This window comes from Budorcas taxicolor, chromosome 9, assembly GCF_023091745.1.
Source record: "Budorcas taxicolor isolate Tak-1 chromosome 9, Takin1.1, whole genome shotgun sequence".
Taxonomy (NCBI): Eukaryota; Metazoa; Chordata; class Mammalia; order Artiodactyla; family Bovidae; genus Budorcas; species Budorcas taxicolor.
Window position 1 is genome coordinate 33,412,955 of NC_068918.1, and position 18,308 is coordinate 33,431,262.

General features: G+C 35.7%; 1 protein-coding gene across 5 annotated transcripts in view; it reads right to left on the minus strand.

Moving 5' to 3' along the window:
- The window catches only part of AFG1L (AFG1 like ATPase), a 198,635-nt gene that overhangs the window by 100,746 nt on the left and 79,581 nt on the right, over positions 1–18,308 (minus strand). For all 5 annotated transcript variants that reach the window (XR_008199911.1, XM_052645769.1, XM_052645768.1 and 2 more), the window contains exon 7: positions 3,334–3,392. Coding sequence is in view for 4 of the 5 variants with exons in the window: in XM_052645769.1 (XP_052501729.1) it covers positions 3,334–3,392 (59 nt within the window). In the remaining variant the exon portion in view is untranslated. The remainder of the gene's footprint in view (positions 1–3,333; positions 3,393–18,308) is intronic.

Below are 18,308 nucleotides of genomic sequence, written 5' to 3' on the forward strand. Positions count from 1 at the left end.
GTTAACTGCCAAAAATTTTTTTTTTTATACTTACATACAATACAAAACATACTCTGCTTTTATTTTGGGCAAAGGGAATCTGAGTTTTAAATAAAATCCCAAACCTCAAAGAGAAGAACGGTAGTTACTATTCTATGAAAACTCAATGAGCTAAGTATTAAGCACAACATTTTTAATCTATGTAATTTTCATGCTTTTCCCATGTGCTTTTTCCTCTATGTTGAATGCCTTTTCGTGCTTTGTCTGGTAACTAATTTTTCATAACCTACTCTTTGGAAATACTCCTGACATGTGCCATGTCCTCTACTCAAACTGCTAGTGTGGGCTGAGGTCTCTTTTTTATACTCTGCATTCTGTAGTTAACTTAATTACACAAGTTCACACATGAAATGAAAAAAAAACAACTTTATTGTCTGATTGTAGACAATACCCAAGACACTAATTAATCAAATTCAGTGACTACCACCAATATATTCTTACCATAATATCTCCATTAATAAGTTATTATTTTTTACTGGTAAGGAAAAATCTTAGTTTTTTCAGGAAGCTTCATGAGAATTGCAATTTTTGAATCACCATATATCCAAAAATACACATTTTGGGCTTGGATTTTCATTTCTTTTTCAATTTAGTGAAAACTATTCTACACTATTCCAGAACCAACTTTAGGTGAAAAAGTCTCAGTCCAGCTTGATTTTTTTTCCCACTGGTTCTTCTTCTATATTATTGTAGGATTCTCTATCCTTTTAGTTTTACACCAGAAAAGCACATTATTCTATTTTTTCTTTATGTTTTCTTTTTTAGAAATACAAATTATGTGAATATTTGATCTGTTGTCTAAGTTTCCATACTAACACCTTCTCTGTAATAGTTTTTAATTTCTGACTATTTTGGCTTCATTTTGTGTGATTTCTTTTCCTAAGTCCGATCTCTTTATCACTGGTTTTATTTTCAGTAGTGTTGATTCATTGACTTACTTTTAGTAAGATGCTTTTCACTTTTTAATGGGTCTGCCTTCAGTCTTTTCTTAGCTCTGCCAGCTTATTTTTCATCTAATCTTACAGTTTTTCATCTCTGGTTTCTTATTTCATTGGTTCCATAACTTTAGTTTCTTTTAAAATACAGCAAAGTTTTAACTGAAAAAAACCTCCCATTTCCTGGGATAATTCTTCTAAAGCAAGTTTTCATGTTTTTTTACTTGTTTAGTTCATGCCTACCTCGCCCCCATCTATTCCTGATACTTCCTTCTTATTGCTGCCATTTCATTTTTTTAATAGTCTCTGCATGGAACCCATGTTCAGTTCATTTTACCTTCTGCTGATTTCTCAGTTTTGAATATGGGTAGTCTTATTCAGGTCTGCTGATTTTCTAGGAAGGGTGGGTAAAAATATACTTATACTAAAAAGTTTTTTATTGTAAAAAAAATTCAGTATCATTCCAGAAATCTTTGAAAGGTCTAAAACAGATAATTTTAATCATCTACAATCTTATCATTCAGAAAAAAAGTTCTGTTTACATTTTGGGATATTTATTTTCAGTATTTTCTATGTATGTATATTATTTCCAAGAAGACTAATAGATATACTTACATTGTATTTTTCCACTCATATTATCCTTGAGCATTATTCTACATTATCACACTATTTTTGAAAATGTCATTCTAAATAACTATACTATATCCCCTCATGTGACTATACTATAATTTACTTAACAAATCCTCTAAACATGGGAGAGAAAGACATTCCCATCACTGCTTTCTTTTTTCTTTGTTTTTACAGTTATGCCATTTATATTTTTGTATCTATGGAAAAATATGGCTCTGAGTTTCCAAATAACAAAAAGAAAAAAAACTTAAGGGCAGGAAGGAATTAAATTCAACCTGGCCAATTTTTGTTGCCTATTAGCAATGATATGTTAGAATATCACAAAAACTAAGGTTTGGGGTTTAAAAAAATGTACAGCTACAAAGATGTCTGAGAACCTTTTAATTTGTTACATTCTGTGAGTCTTCTCTTTATACTTTGTGTGTTTTATGCTACATGAAGAAACTATTTTTAGCATCTATTTTTCTTAGCTTCCCTGTTTATGTTTTAGTATCTACATACACCACATTACTTTAGATTTCTAGGTGGAGAAAATACTGCAAATCTACCTTCTCCTCAAATATAAAATAAGAATATAAAGGGGAAAAAATTATTAACAGCATAAATCTTCAAAAAGTACTTTTTCCTACATCTATAAGTATCTCAGAAAAAATAAAATCCTCTGGGAGCCTAAAACTGGTCAAGGAAACAGATGTTTGGATAGCACAGGGAATAAAGTTTGGCACTAACAATAGCTCCCACTGAAGTATATTTCAAAAAGATTGTCTGACTACATCTTCAAAATATTTGAAGATAAATGTTTTTACTCCTCCTTCTTGGTAAGAATTTTTGAGTTTTATGTCTTTAAAAAAAATACAGTTCTATCCTTTCTTTGGATATGCTTTTATGGACAGTGAAAAATGTGCCTGAGAATTACAGGAATTATATCTGGGCATATGTGCTTCTTTCTGATACTTATCACATTCTGCTTTGTGTTAGAGGTATTTGGGTACATAGTATATACCCAACTAGATTATAAATGACTTGCAAGAAACACAACTTACTTAATGATTATATTATCCATTATACCTAATGTAGTACTTTGCACATAGTAGGTTCCCAATAAATATTGGTAGAATGATTATTAAATAATTACATTAAACATTATTTAAATTAACAGTGAAAAAGGTGGCTACTTTATTCTTTATCATATTGTAATGAAGACTATTTTAAACTCTTTGCAGTGATGATACACACAAATATTTAAACTATGTGCCTCAACTTGACATAATTTCATGATAACTTGATGGCAATCACATTTAAATATATTAGAATATTTTTGTAATAATGCTACTCTAAAATAGCAACTTTAATAGCTGGGAAAACATGTTAATGGCCATTAACCAGAAGGAAACAAGGAACATTAAATATTTTTTCAGAAACCAATGTATAAGTTCAAACATTCCACTATAATATATATGAGCAAACCTCAAATTAAAATTCATAAAATGCAAACTATCAAATGTTTCAGCTAGACAATAATTTATACCATATTTTGCAATTTTTCCTGCATACAAATTGATGAATACTATATAAAAAAGATTTCTTTCTTCTTTAGTATCTTTAACTATTACTATAAATATCAAAATAAATTCTACTTGAATACAAGACTATAGTGATCCTGTAAAAGTCCTTGATTACCAATCAATATGATATTAGTCACTAAACACAAGTAAGTGATTTTTCTTACCTTCAGGACAGCTATGAATGGGACAAAATTAGCTCTTTGGAGTCCATTTTTATAGAGATCTGAAAGAAAAAATTAGTATTAGCTTTTCACTTGGCCTAAATCATAATGTTAGGTTATATTTTAGCCTAGCAAATAAAGCTTTCTACTGATGAAAAAGATAAAGAAGTGAAGGAGAATAAAAATAGCCAAAATTCGTCTCTATTCTGGTACTATACAAAATTTATTATGTCTTAATAATAAAATAAAAAATTAACAATAATAGAAAGAACATCAAAAGACCTTCGACCAAATTAGCTTTAAACTATTATAAAATGCAAGCAAAAAATCTGGACGATATCACAAATTATCCTACATCAATAACTCAATGTAAAAAGATGATCTATTTAAAATTATTAATATTTGAACACCTAGATTCTATCAGGAAACAAATTATATCCCCCTTACCTCACCCATAATAAAAGTTCTCAGTACAGAAAACTGTGTAATACAGTGCCTTTTAAGAAAACACACCAATAGATGGAACTGTGTATGTGTGTCAAAGTTATATATTTGCCATTAAAGTAAATAACATTAGGGACACTCTGCTTTAAAAGAAACTACCTAACGACTTCCTTGGTGGTACAGTGGTTAAGAATCTGCCTTCCAATGCAGGGTATGCAGGTTCAATCCCTGGTCAGGGAACTAAGATTCCACATACCACAGGGCAACTGAGCCTGCGTGCCACAACTAGAGAACCTGCATGCCATAACTCTGAGCCCACGTGCTGCAGCGACAGAAAAGCCTGTGCACTACAATGAAGACCCAGCACAGCAAAAATCGAAGGAAAAAAGAAACTACCTAAAGATTAAAACTCCATTCTTAATAGACTCTAAATTTAACAAAGTTCTATATCATCAACAGGTAGTTTTTGCTATCTTAGAATGGTGCTTTATATATGTGCCACGGTATATGCTCATACACATATACACACACATAAACACACACTATTAAGGGCCAGTAAGTAGGAATGAGGAAACAAATTTTAAGCTTCACATACTTTCTGTTAAAAATGGAGACTTGGAATATTTTTTCAGAAGGTTAAAATTTTATTGCATATTAAACATTCCTTTTACGAAATTCCCTGGCAGTCCAGTGGTTAAGACTCTATGCTCTCACTGCCGAGGGCCCAAGTTCAATCCCTGGTAGGGGAACTAAGATCCCACAAGCTGCATGGCACAGCCAAACTAAATAAAGCACTCCTTTTAAAAGTCAACTCTACAAAGTAATAAGATTTAAAAAATAAAAAAGTATAAAAATAACAGTAAAGTCTTCCAAATGATAAAAATTACAAGTTAATGTCTCAATTTTCCTTTTTAAGTATTGCATTATGGGCTCCTTTCTATATTTTCTTGTTTAAAGAAAATCTGATAACTAAGATTTCAACTGCCGCACTTATTTCTGGAAATAAAATATGGTCATTAGAAAACGTTTATTCTCTTTAGAAAAATATTCATCATAACATCATTATAGCGAAGAAAGTATTTGCATAAGCTCTTTGGTTAATTAAGGACTACAGGCTTTAAATTCAGCTACATTTAAAATTTTTATACAGTGATATTACAAAAAGTAAGATAATGCTAGCCAGACTGTGAGGATCTCAAAATTTAAAATGAGATCTTTTTTTCCTATAATCAATACCTCAAATGAGTAAAATGGGTAAAATGTAGGAAATGGGTTTAAAATAAAATGTTTTCATAGTCTTCCCTAATTATAAAATTGCTAGGGAATGTGCATAAAAATATTGCTATATGATAAAGAGTCAACGGTCATGATTGCCAGTAAGTAGTAAAAATCAAAAATGAAATAATTTTTAAACACACACAATGTTTACAGCAGCTCTATCATAACAGCTAGAAACTGTAGCTTTATCTGAAACAGCCAAAAACTGGAAGGAATCCAGATGGCCATCACTAGGTGAATGGACAAATTGTGGCACGTCTGCATAGTGAAACAGTACTCAGCAATAAAAAAGACAAACCATTTATGCATACCAAAAAATAGATGGATCTTAAAATAAGTATACCGAGTAAAAGAAGTAAAAAAAGAGTACCAGAATGTGTGATCCCATGTATAAAAACTCTACAGAAAGCTGACTCATCTATAGCAATAGAAAGCAAATCAGTTTTCTCAAGAAGGGACAGACTGGGACAGCGATGGCAGGGAGAGATGAAAAAAGGAAGGAGGAACACTGGGGATGTGATGGAAATGTTAACTATATTGATTACGGTGGTGATTTCACAAATGTATACCTATGTCACTATTATTGTATTGAAAGTGAAAGTGAAGTCGCTCAGCAGTGTCCAACTCTTTGCGACCCCATAGACTGTAGCCTACCAGGCTCCTCCGTCCATGGGATTTTCCAGGCAAGAGCACTGGAGTGGATTACCATTTCCTTCACCAGGGGATCTTCCCAACCCACGGCTCAAACCCAGGTCTCCCGCATTGTAGACAGACGCTTTACCGTCTGAGCCACCAGGAAAGTCCTCAATTATTATATTATTATTGTAATATTGTATTATTATTGTATCCTTTAAAAACATGCCATTTATTGTATGTCAGTTATGACTTAATAAGCTCTTTGAAAATTTATTAGGGAAAGAAACATACACAACACTAGTGAATATTAAAAAAATGAAATGTTACAGAATTAAAATCAAAATATTACACTAATGAAAGTTTATCTATGTTAAGTACTTTTTGGCTTTTGGTCTTACTCACGAAATCTTTTTGAATGGACATATAGGGTACACCCTAAGATGTAGTTTCTGGAGGAGGGCAAGGCAACCCACTCCAGTATTCTTGCCTGGAGAATTCCATGGACAGAGGACCCTGGCAGGCCACAGCCCACAGTCCTGGGGTCACAAAGTGTCGGGACACAACTGAAGCAACTTAGCATGCATTCATGCAAGATGTAGTTTAATAGGCATGCACCATTCAGAAGGTTAATGGCAATGAGAAATGTAAAGGCCCACTTGTAATATTCTTGATTAAAAGATTTCCACTGAGCTAAATTAAACTACAATAATAATGCCTTTAAATCTTGAGATTAAAGTTTTAAAGGTTTAACTTTAAAAAAATCAGCCTTTAAAAGGATATATAATTCAAACTTCATGATCTGGGAAGTATTTTCTAAACAAAATTCTAAACAGAATTCATTTGGCTTGAAAACCTTTAGGTTTTTATAGGACACTTAAGTGAAAAAGGACTGTACTTGTTAAACTGAAGAGTTTTTTGCAATTCAAATATTATGCTAATTATCAATACAATAGATACATCTCTTGAAATGTTATTTAGCTACCAGAATTTTAAACATTTAGTTGTTTAATATTATTTTTCTTAGACATAAAGATTTTATAATACATTTAAATCAACATTTGTCATTATTTACTAAAGAGCATTTTAAAATTCAACAGAAGTTCTTGCCTACAATTTTTAAATGATCACTAACCAGAGCTAAATGAGCACTTGGTCTTACAAGACAGAGTACTGGAATCATGGGACGTTCATTTTTTGAGAATGGCATAAGGACCTCTACATTCTCCACAGTGAATAACTGTAATAAGACTTACAGATGAAATACATGCAAAGAGGACTTTTAAAGTAATTACAAGGATCTACATAAATACTTTGGAGATGCCCACAGACATGTAGATCTTTTCCTTAAAATCCAGTGTCAAAACGACCAGGATGAATAACACCTATATATATAAGAAATAGGGGTTTTGAGTAAGAAAAACTTATGATAGGTAATTAAAAGCAGTTTTCCTAAAAATTAACATAAAATACTTATATGACTCTATGGAACCAATCTGGTTTACCCTTCCAGGAGATGCCTGTTTTAGTGTAGATTAAAACAAAATGGCATCTTTAGGCCATGTAAGCAGGAAGAGCTACTCAGCTTCTTTTAAAAAGTCTAACTGGAGTTCAAATAATATTATACCAAATGTGCAGATATTATAGTGAATTAAATATGTCCATCTGATGGCATATTACAATTTTATAATCGATTCAACATACATTCATGTATTCCTATTATTTGCACTGAAATGACTGCTGAGGACAAAAAATAAATGAAAGAAGGAACTAGCACCTACAGAATACCTAGCGGGAGTCAGGCAATTTGCTAGACATTTCACACAAACGATAATCTTAATAATCCTACACAGCAAATATTTCTACCTCCATTTCACAGACAAAGAAACTGACACTCAGATTTTTTAAAATAATTTGCTGATTTCCAGCTGCTGCTGCTGCTGCTAAGTCACTTCAGTTGTGTCCGACTCTGTGCAACCCCATAGACAGCAGCCCACCAGGCTCCCCTGTCCCTGGGATTCTCCAGGCAAGAACACTGGAGTGGGTTGCCATTTCCTCCTCCAATGCATGAAAGTGAAAAGTGAAAGTGAAGTCACTCAGTCGTCCCTGACTCTTAGCGACCCCATGGACTGCAGCCTACCAGGCTCCTCTGTCCATGGGATTTTCCAGGCAAGAGTGCTGGAGAGGGTTACCATTGCCTTCTCCGTGATTTCCAGCTAGTAACTGGTATATCTTGAAATTTCAGAGGAAGATCTTTAATGAGGCTAAAACTGATAGATTTTTCAGAACCACAGTGTGACCTGTTGGACTTGTTGCAGCTGACAGACATAACCATGATACAAGGTATAAAAGGATACAAGGTATAAACATAAAGAATGAGAACTATTCATCTCATCTGGGTTCAAAGGCAGCTTTGCAGGTAACAACGGGACTAGAGTACCTTGGAAAAATAATCAGGGGGCCACCAAGCAGAGAGAAAGGAGGGGTATCCCAGGCAGCAGAGCGAGCCCAGCTCATGACATGACTTTCTTTTCTACGCAATCTACTGCTCAAGTCTACATTTTCTAACAAACTTTCCTTGAATACACTATTGCGGGCAGACCTCAACAGCGGCATTCCATAATGCTAGTCCTGGTCAGCACAGCTCTGCATAAACACCGGACACCAGAAAAAAAGGGACAGTTCTCTCTGAGAATAGGAAACTTAGGCACTTTGTGCCTGGAAAATAGGAAACTTAAGCATTTATGCACAAGGAAGGGGAACCCAAGCAAAGCCTGGCTCAGATTCCCCAACTGAGGAGATGGGTGAGACTCTAGGGAAGAAAAAGTAGCTAGAGCTCACAGGGCAGGCAGTGTACCAGAGAAAAGAGAGCTGCTCAGTGAAAAAGTGCTTAAGACCTGCTGAGGGTCCCAGCTGAGTCCCCAGGTGAGTACTGATCAGCATATATGTGTGAGGAAGCTACCTAAAGCCAAGAGAAGAATCATTCGAAAGTACTCAAGGAAACCATCCCTGACGCTCACACATGGCTAGGAATAGTGCCTGTCTCTACCAGACAGACTAGAAAACTTCTAAATTTACAGGGTACGGAGCAGAATATTGAGAAGGGATTTATCTCAATAGCAAGAAAAATTAGCCCTAGACTAAATATGCTCTAGTCCTGCCATACAAAATTTAAAAGCAATAGCTAAAAGAATCAAATTGTTTGTAAGAAAGAGAATAGAGCTCAAGAATATATATAGGGATATAAAAATATCCAATATCCAATCAAGTAAAATTCATATTGTTTGACATCTAATAAAAAAAATAAATTACCGGGCATGCAGGGAAACTGGAAAATATGGCCCAGAACAAAAAGAAAAAAAATCAGTCAACAGAAACAGACCAAGGAATGACACAGATAATAAATTTAGAAGAAAAGAGGATTAAAACAGTTTTGCTATATTCTATGTGTTCAAGCAGCTGGAAGAGCAAGCATATCAAATAAAGACATGGAAAATATTTTTTTAAAACCAAAGAAGAATTTTTCAAGATGGAAACTATAATATGTGAGACAAAAAATACGCTGGATGGGAATAACAGCAGATTAGATACTGTAGAAGAAAATATTAGTGAGCTCTAGATCATAGCAATAGAAAATAGCCAAAAGAAGCACAGAGAGAAAAAAGAGATACATTACATACAGAAGGATTAGAATGATAGTAACTTCTCACTTGAAACAACACAAGCCAGAACACAGTGGAGCAACATTTTTAAAGGTCAAAAGAAAAGAAACAAAACTGTCAACATATGATTCTACCCTGTATAAAAATATCTTCTTAAGTAGGGATTTTTTGTGACATACAAAGGCTGAAAGAATTCATTCCTAAAACACCAAAACTATAAGAAATCATTTAAAGAAGTCCTCAGGGAGAAAAATAATATTGGATGGAACCCTGGAACACATAAAGGAGTAAAGAGCACCAGAAATGGCAACTCTGGACAAATATGAGCCTTTTAAAATTTTTATCTAAATCTTTTTAAAAGATAATAATTTAAAGTTAAAATGATAGCAACATATTGTGGGATTTATAACATGGAAGTAAAGTATATGGAAACAATGGCACAAAGTTTGGAAGAAGAAAAATGGGTATATACTATGGTAAGTTCTTATACTATACCTGAAACAGTCTAATATCACTTGATGGTGATATATCTAATATCACTTGATTTTATATACTAAAGTCTTCAAAGTAAAAGTAAAGTGAAGTTGCTCAGTCATGTCCGACTCTTTGCGACCCCATGGACTGTAGCCTACCAGGCTCTGAGGAGCCTCTCAGTCCATGGAATTTTCCAGGCAAGAGTACTGGAATGGGTTACCATTTCTAAAACCTTATATAAAAAGTGAGTGAAGTCGCTCAGTCGTGTCCAGCTCTTTGCAACCCCATGGACTGTAGCCTACCAGGCTCCTCCCTCCATGGGATTCTCCAGGCAAGAGTACTGGAGTGGGTTGCCATTTCCTTCTCCAAAAAAACCTATATAAAACTCCATAAAAATGAAATTATAGAGTATATATTCCTTGTATACTGCTGCTGCTGCTGCTTTAACTCATTCTAAGCTTTCTAAAATTTATCTATGTTGTTATGTGCTCATTCCTTCTCATTGTTAGTGTCAATAATGTGTTTAGCAACACATAGATTTAAAAATCTGAAAAAAATTTAGGGTCATCTACACATTTATTGTTGTTGATGATAATTTACCACATGTATCCGTGGCTAATATTTTGAATGAAAACTACTTTAGAGAAGTCAGGAAGATGAAATCTTATCCATCAATTCTATGAATAGTCCTATAAATTGAATCCATATTTTTATTCAAATAATAACTGCCAGCCCCCATTTTAGATATCCTATGACATTTTAAATGCTGCAATTTTCTATAACAGTGATAACAGGGGTCCAAGGAAAAAGCTCCTTTAAAAAAAAAAAAAGAGAGAAACAACAAAATGTTACATAAAATCTTGATTACAAAAATACTACCATCCATACACTTATATATTTACTTTCAGTAGGTCAAACATCAATGAAGTAGTTTTTCACACCAGAGTTTCATTTTATACACAGAATCAATGAATGGAAATATCATGACTGGAGTCTTCAATGAGAAAAAAAACCTTAGGTACTTTGGGGAATCCCTGTACACAAAGACAACCCCAAAGCAGTCAGGCAAAAACTAGTGGCAGAGACCTCGACTCTTTGGTTAACTTTTACAACTATCTATTTCATTATTAACTGTGACAGGCTGAGGCTCAGCCAACAGCTTTCACTTTGGCCCTAAAGGTTGTCTTTGAAGTCTGAATTGTGTGAGTGCTAAGTCTCTTCAGACTCTGTCTGACCCTATGGACTGTAGCCCACCAGGCTCCTCTGGCCATGGGATTCTCAAGGCAAGAATAGTGGAGTGGGTTGCCATGCCCTCCTCCAGAGGATCTTCCTGACCCAGGGACTGAACCTGCGTCTCAGACGTGGAATCAAACCCACATCTCTTATGTCTCGTGCGTTGGCAGGTGGGTTCTTTACCACTAGTACCACCTGAGAAGCCCAGTAGTTGTGTATGGATGTGAGAGTTGGACCATAAAGAAGGCTGAGCACTGAAGAATTGATGCTTTGAACTGTGGCATTGGAGAAGACTCTTGAGAGTCCCTTGGACTGCAAGGAGATCCAACCAGTCCATTCTAAAGGAAATCAGAACTAAACATTCATTGAAAGGAATGATGCTAAAGCTGAAACTCCAGTACTTTGGCCACCTGATGCAAAGAACTGACTCATTTGAAAAGACCCTGATGCTGGGGAAGATAGAAGGCAGGAGGAGAAGGGCATGACAGAGGATGAGATGGTTGGATGGCATCACTGAATCAATGGACATGAGTTTGACTAAGCTCCGGGAGTTGGTGATGGACAAGGAAGCCTCGCATGCTGCAGTCCATGGGGTCGCAGAGTTGGACACAACTGAGCGACTGAACTGAACTGAGGTTGTCACAAAGCACTGGCTTTGGGTCTCCTGTGACATATAGCAAATTCCCGCTAGCTATCTATTTTACATATGATAATGTATATGTTTCAATGCTACTCTCTCAAATCATCTCACCCTCTCCTTCCCTACTGTGTTCAAAAATCTGTTCTTTATGTCTGCATTTCCTTTACTGCCCTGCAAGTAGGATTATCAGTACTATCTTTCTAGATTCTATATATATACATTAATATACAATATTTGTCTTTCTTTCTGACTTACTTCACTCTGTATGATAGGCTGTGGGTTCATCCACCTGATTTGAACTGACTCAAATGCATTCCTTTTTACAGCTAAGTAATATTCTATTGTGTACATGCACCACAACTTCTTTATTCATTCATCTGTCAGTGGACATCTAGATTGCTTCCATGTCCTAGCTATTGTAATAGTGCTGCAATCAACCTTGGGGTACTTGTGTCTTTTTCAATTATGGTTTTCTCACGGTATATGCTCAGTAGTAGGACTGCTGAGTCATACAGTAGTTTTATTCCTAGTTTTTTTGGGAATCTCCATACTGGCACTTTCAATTTGCATTCCCACTAACAATACAAGCCAGTCCCTTTCCTCCACACCCTCTCCAGCACTTATTCTTTGTAGATTTTTTGATAATGGCCATTCTGACTGGTATGAGATGATACCTCACTATAGCTTTGATTTGCATCTCTCTGATAATGAGCAATGTTGAGCATCTTTTCATATGTTTATTAGCTATCTGTATGTCTTCTTTGGAGAAACGTCTCTTTAGGCCTCCCACCTATTTTTTGATTGTGTTGTTTTTCTGTTATTGAGCTGCATGAGATGCTTGTATATTTTGGAGATTAACCCTTTATCAGTTGTTTCATTTGCTATTATTTTTTCCCATTCTGAGGACTGTCTTTTTACCTTGCTTACTTTCCTTCATTGTGCAAAATCTCTTAAGTTTAATTAGACCCTGTTTGTTTATTTTTATTTTTTAATTTCCATTACTCTAGGATGTGGGTCATAAAGGATCTTGCTGTGATTTATGTCAGTGTTCTGCCTATGCTTTCTTCTAAGAGTTTTATAGTTTCTGGCCTTACATTTAGGTCTTTAATCCGTTTTGACTTTACTTTTATGTACAGCGTTACGAAGTGTTCTAATTTCATTCTTTTACATGTACATGACCAATTTTCTCAGCACCGCTTATTGAGAGAATGTCTTTTCTCTATTGTGTATTTTTGCCTCCTTTGTCAAAGATAAAGTGCCCACAGGTGCATGGATTTATCTCCAAGCTTTCTACCTTTTCCATTGGTCTATATTTCTGTTTTTGTGCCAGTATCATATTGTCTTAATGACTGAAGCTTTGTAATATAGTTTGAAGTCAGGAAGGTTGATTCCTCCAGCTCCATTCTTCTTTCTCAAGATCATTTAGCATTTAATATTTAGGGCTATGATTAAATTATTGATTTCTTTTTGTCTCTTCTGCTTTTTCTTCATCTGTTCTTTTCTTGCCTTTTTAAAAATTATTTGAATATATTATAAAATTCCTTTTTGTCAGCTGGCCTTTATTTTATTTTTCTTGTTGTTCTAGGGATAACAATATATAAACCTCATTTTATAATGCTTTGCTGTACTGAGCTTTGCAGATACTACATTTTTTCCAAATTGAAACTCTGAGGCAATCCTGTGTTGAGCAAGTCTATCAGCACCATATTTCCAACAGCATTTGTCCACTTCATGTCTCTGTCGTATTTTGGTAATTTTCACAGTATTTCAAACTTTTCCCTTATTATATTTGTTATGGTGATCTACAGTTAGTGAGCCTTTATGTTACCGAAAGCAGCTCTTTTGCCCCTTTCCTGCTTGTCCATTTCTGTTCCCCTCTATAATTAGAAGAGTCTAATTATAGGAATGAGGTTACTAAGCAATTGAAACTAACTCCTGATTTAAGCTCTCTTGAATGCTGTACCATGCCTTGTCAAATCTGTTGATTATTTTCCTGGATAAAAAGAAAGAACGAAGAACCAAACAGTTACAAAATTACTAGCTCTCTATCCCCAACAGCCTCTTTAGCAATCCCTCTTTAGCAGATCATGAAGGCAAGGTAATATCTGAAGAGTCAGCCAGTCTGCATCAATGGAGAATGATGCAGAACCTACCATCCTACTTCAATGATTCACTGAGATTCTTCCCTCGACCCCATTTTTCCCTTTAAAAACTGTAATGGCTAAGCAGAATCTTTGGAGTTGGTTTCTGGACATAAGTCTACCTTCTGCCCAGATTGCTGACTTTTATGATTAAAGCACCTTTCTTTTCTACTGACACTTGCTTCTCAAATTATTGGCTTATGAGCAGCAAGCAATCAAATCTGGGTTTGGTTACATTACTATTATAAAAAATATCAACTCACTAAAGGCTCAGATAATGATATGCATTTCTTGGCAATAAAATATTTTTTAATTAAGGTGTATATGTTGTTTTTTAGACATAATGCTATTACACATTTTATAGACTATAGTAGTATAAAAAAATCTTCAGATGCACTAGGAAGTCAAAAAAATCATGTGATTTACTTTATTGCAGTACTCGCTTTATTGCAGTGGTCTAGAACCAAACCATGAAATTCCAGATGTTCAAGCTGGATTTAGAAAAGGCAGAGGAACCAGAGATCAAACTGCCAACATCTGCTGGATCATCGAAAAAGCAAGAGAGTTCCAGGAAAGCATCTACTTCTGTTTTATTGACTATGCCAAAGCCTATGACTGGGTGGATCACAACAAACTGTGGAAAATTCTTCAAGAGATGGAATACCAGACCACCTGACCTGCCTCCTGAGAAATCTATATGCAGGTCAAGAAGCAACAGTTAAAACTGGACATGGAACAACAGACTGGTTCCAAATCAGGAAAGGAGTACGTCAAGGCTGTATATTGTCACCTGCTTATTTAACTTATATGCAGAGTACATCATGAGAAATGCTGGGCTGGATGAAGCACAAGCTGGAATCAAGATTGCCGGGAGAAATATCAATAACCTCAGATATGCAGATGACACCACCCTTATGGCAGAAAGTGAAGAGGAACTAAAGAGCCTCTTGATGAAAGTGAAAGAGGAGAGTGAAAAAGTTGGCTTTAAGCTCAACATTCAGAAAACGAAGATCATGGCATCTGGTCCTATCACTTCATGGCAAATAGACGGGGAAACAATGACAGTGACAGACATTTTGGGGGGGGCTCCAAAATCACTGCAGATGGTGACTGTAGCCATGAAATTAAAAGATGCTTACTCCTTGGAAGAAAAGCTATGATAAACCTAGACAGCATATTAAAAAGCAGAGACACTACTTTGCCAACAAAGGTCCATCTAGTCAAGGCTATGGCTTTTCCAGTAGTCATGTATGGATGTGAGAGTTGGACTATAAAGAAAGCTGAGCACTGAACAATTGATGCTTTTGAATTGTAGTGTTGGAGAAGACTCTCGAGAGTCCCTTGGACTGCAAGGAGATCCAACTAGTCCATCCTAAAGGAAGTCAGTCCTGAATATTCACTGGAAGGACTGATGCTGCAACTCCAATACTTTGGCCACCTGATGCAAAGAACTGACTCACTGGAAAAGACCCTGATGCTGGGAAAGATCGAAGGCGGGAGGAGAAGGGGACAACAGAGGATGAGATGGTTGGATGGCATCACCAACTCAATGGACAGAAGTCTGAGTGAACTCCAGGAGTTGGTGATGGACAGGGAAGTTTGGTGTGCTGCAGTCCATGGAGATACAAAGAGCTGGACATGACTGAGCAACTGAACTGAACTGAGGATCAAACCTGCAATATTTCCAAGCTTACCAGTATCCTTAGCTTTTCACACTTAGAATTAATATCATATACCACTTCACACAAAAAAATGTAGAAACCTTGCATCCATATAAGTCCATCTAAACACCCCACTTGTACTATGTGTTATCTGCATCATATCTACATACATTATAAACCCCACAAGATGATGTTATAATATCTTATAAAACAGTCATTTCTATTTTTAATAAATTAAAAATAAAAAGTAGTTACTTATATTTACTCCAATATTTACCACTTCTGATGCTCTTCTTTTCTTCTTGAGGATCCAAATGTCTGTTATCATTTCCTTTCTACCTTTAGAACTTCTTTTAGAATAGCTTGTACTGCATATCTGATGCTAATGAATTTGTTTAGCTTTCTTTGCTATCAGAATATCTTTATTTTGTCTTCATTCTTGAAGGAAATTTTTATTTGATATAAAATTCTTGGTTGATAACTTCTTCCCCAGCATTTTAAAGATGTCATTCCACTGTCTCCGGCCTCCACAGTTTCTAATGGAAGTCATCAAGAGCTAATCATTGTTCCCTGTATTTAAAGTCATTTTTCTCTGCTGCTTTCTAGATTTCCTCTTTACCTTAGGCTTTTAGAAATTCGATTACAATGTGTCTAAGCAGTGCTTTCTTGTATTTATTCTGCTTGGATTTCACTGAGGTTTTCTTGAATCTGTAAATTTACATCTTCACCCAAGTTGGGGAAATTTTCGATCATTATTTCTTCAAAAGGCTTTCAACCCATTATCTCTCTTTGCCTTCTGCGATTCCAATTAGAAATATATTAGAAAGCTTGTTATAGCTCTACAAATTCTTAAGTCTCTGTTTCTTTACTTCTGTCATTTTCTATTCACATTGGCTAATTTTAAGTTCTCTCTGGCTCTTTGTTATCCCCATTCTGATATTAAACTCTTGAAGTGAATTTTTATTTAAAATACTGTCTTCTTTTAGTTTTAAATTTTAAGTTTGGTACTTTTTTATGGTTTGTATTTCTCTGCTGACATTTCTTATCCTTTCATTCATTACAAACATATTTTCTTTACATCATTTCCCCCTAAATTATAGTTACAGTCCTTGCTTTAGTCCTTGTTTGCTAATTCCAATATCTGCATATTGGAGTTGTTATCTGCTGGTGGTTTTTTCTCTTGAGAATGGGTAATATCTCCTCATTCTTCACTTTTGGGTGATATTCTGGACCTTCTGGATTCTGTTTCTGAAGACCGTTGATATTTTTGTCTTAGCGGGAAATTACCTTGGTTGGACTAAAACTATAAACTCAAATCTAAGTTCAGTATCCTATCCTTAGGAAGCTTCTAGTTTGCTCTGCAACTGTATGGTTCAGAGGCCAGTCAGAGAATTTATACGCAGAACTTGATAACCTGGGGCTATATCAGTCTAGTTCTCCCTGGGATTCATTTTTCATTTTCCAGCAGCTATGCTTGCCCTGACACTGTTTCCCCATCTATTTCCCAAGAAGTGATGGGACCAGATGCCATGATCTTTGTTTTCTGAATGTTGAGCTTTAAGCCAACTTTTTCACTCTCCTCTTTCACTTTCATCAAGAGGCTTTTTAGTTCCTCTTCACTTTCTGCCATAAGGGTGGTGTCATCTGCATATCTGAGGTTATTGATATTTCTCCCGGCAATCTTGATTCCAGCTTGTGCTTCATCCAGCCCAGCATTTCTCATGATGTACTCTGCATAGAAGTTAAATAAGCAGGGTGACAATATACAGCCTTGACTGCAGCCATGAAATTAACAGACGCTTACTCCTTGGAAGGAAAGTTATGACCAACCTAGACAGCATATTCAAAAGCAGAGACATTACTTTGCCAACTAAGGTCCATCTAGTCAAGGCTATGGTTTTTCCTGTGGTCATGTATGGATGTAAGAGCTGGACTGTGAAGAAAGCTGAGCGCCGAAGAATTGATGCTTTTGAACTGTGGTGTTGGAGAAGACTCTTGAGAGTCCCTTGGACTGCAAGGAGATCCAACCAGTCCATTCTGAAGGAGATCAGCCCTGGGATTTCTTTGGAGGGAATGATGCTGAAGCTGAAACTCCAGTACTTTGGCCACCTCATGCGAAGAGTTGACTCATTGGAAAAGACTCTGATGCTGGGAGGGATTGGGGGCAGGAGGAGAAGGGGACAACAGAGGATGAGATGGCTGGATGGCATCACTGACTCGATGGACGTGAGTCTGAGTGAACTCCGGGAGTTGGTGATGGACAGGGAGGCCTGGCGTGCTGCGATTCATGGGGTCGCAAAGAGTCAGACAAGACTGAGTGACTGAACTGAACTGAATGCTTGCCCTAAATGCTGTAATCTGGTTATTCTAGCCAGAAACAGTGTGGGTTTTCTATCAGAATTTTAGTCATCACATGCATCACTAACTTTATCTGCCCTAAAGCTGATAACCATTTTTTAAAAAGAAAGAAAAAAATTAAAAGAAAATTCTCTTCATTTTGGTTCTCTTCCAAGTTTTGTCTCCCTTCTATAATCTTTCTGGGACCTTCAGATAGTTGTGTTACATATTTTGTTCAGAACGTATTATGGCTGTCTGCAAGAACGTCTTTTGGTTAGGAGCTTATTCAGCCACACCAGAAGAAGTTTTAGTTTTCAATAGAGAACGTAACCCATTTATATTTCCTGTCACTGACATGCCTGATTGTGTTCCATGCTTTTTATTCTTTTTTTTCTGCTGTTTCTTCTGCTTTCCAGCTTTTGCTTTAAGAAATATTTTTACTTTTATCCTTGTCTCTTCTAGCAATTTGAAAAGT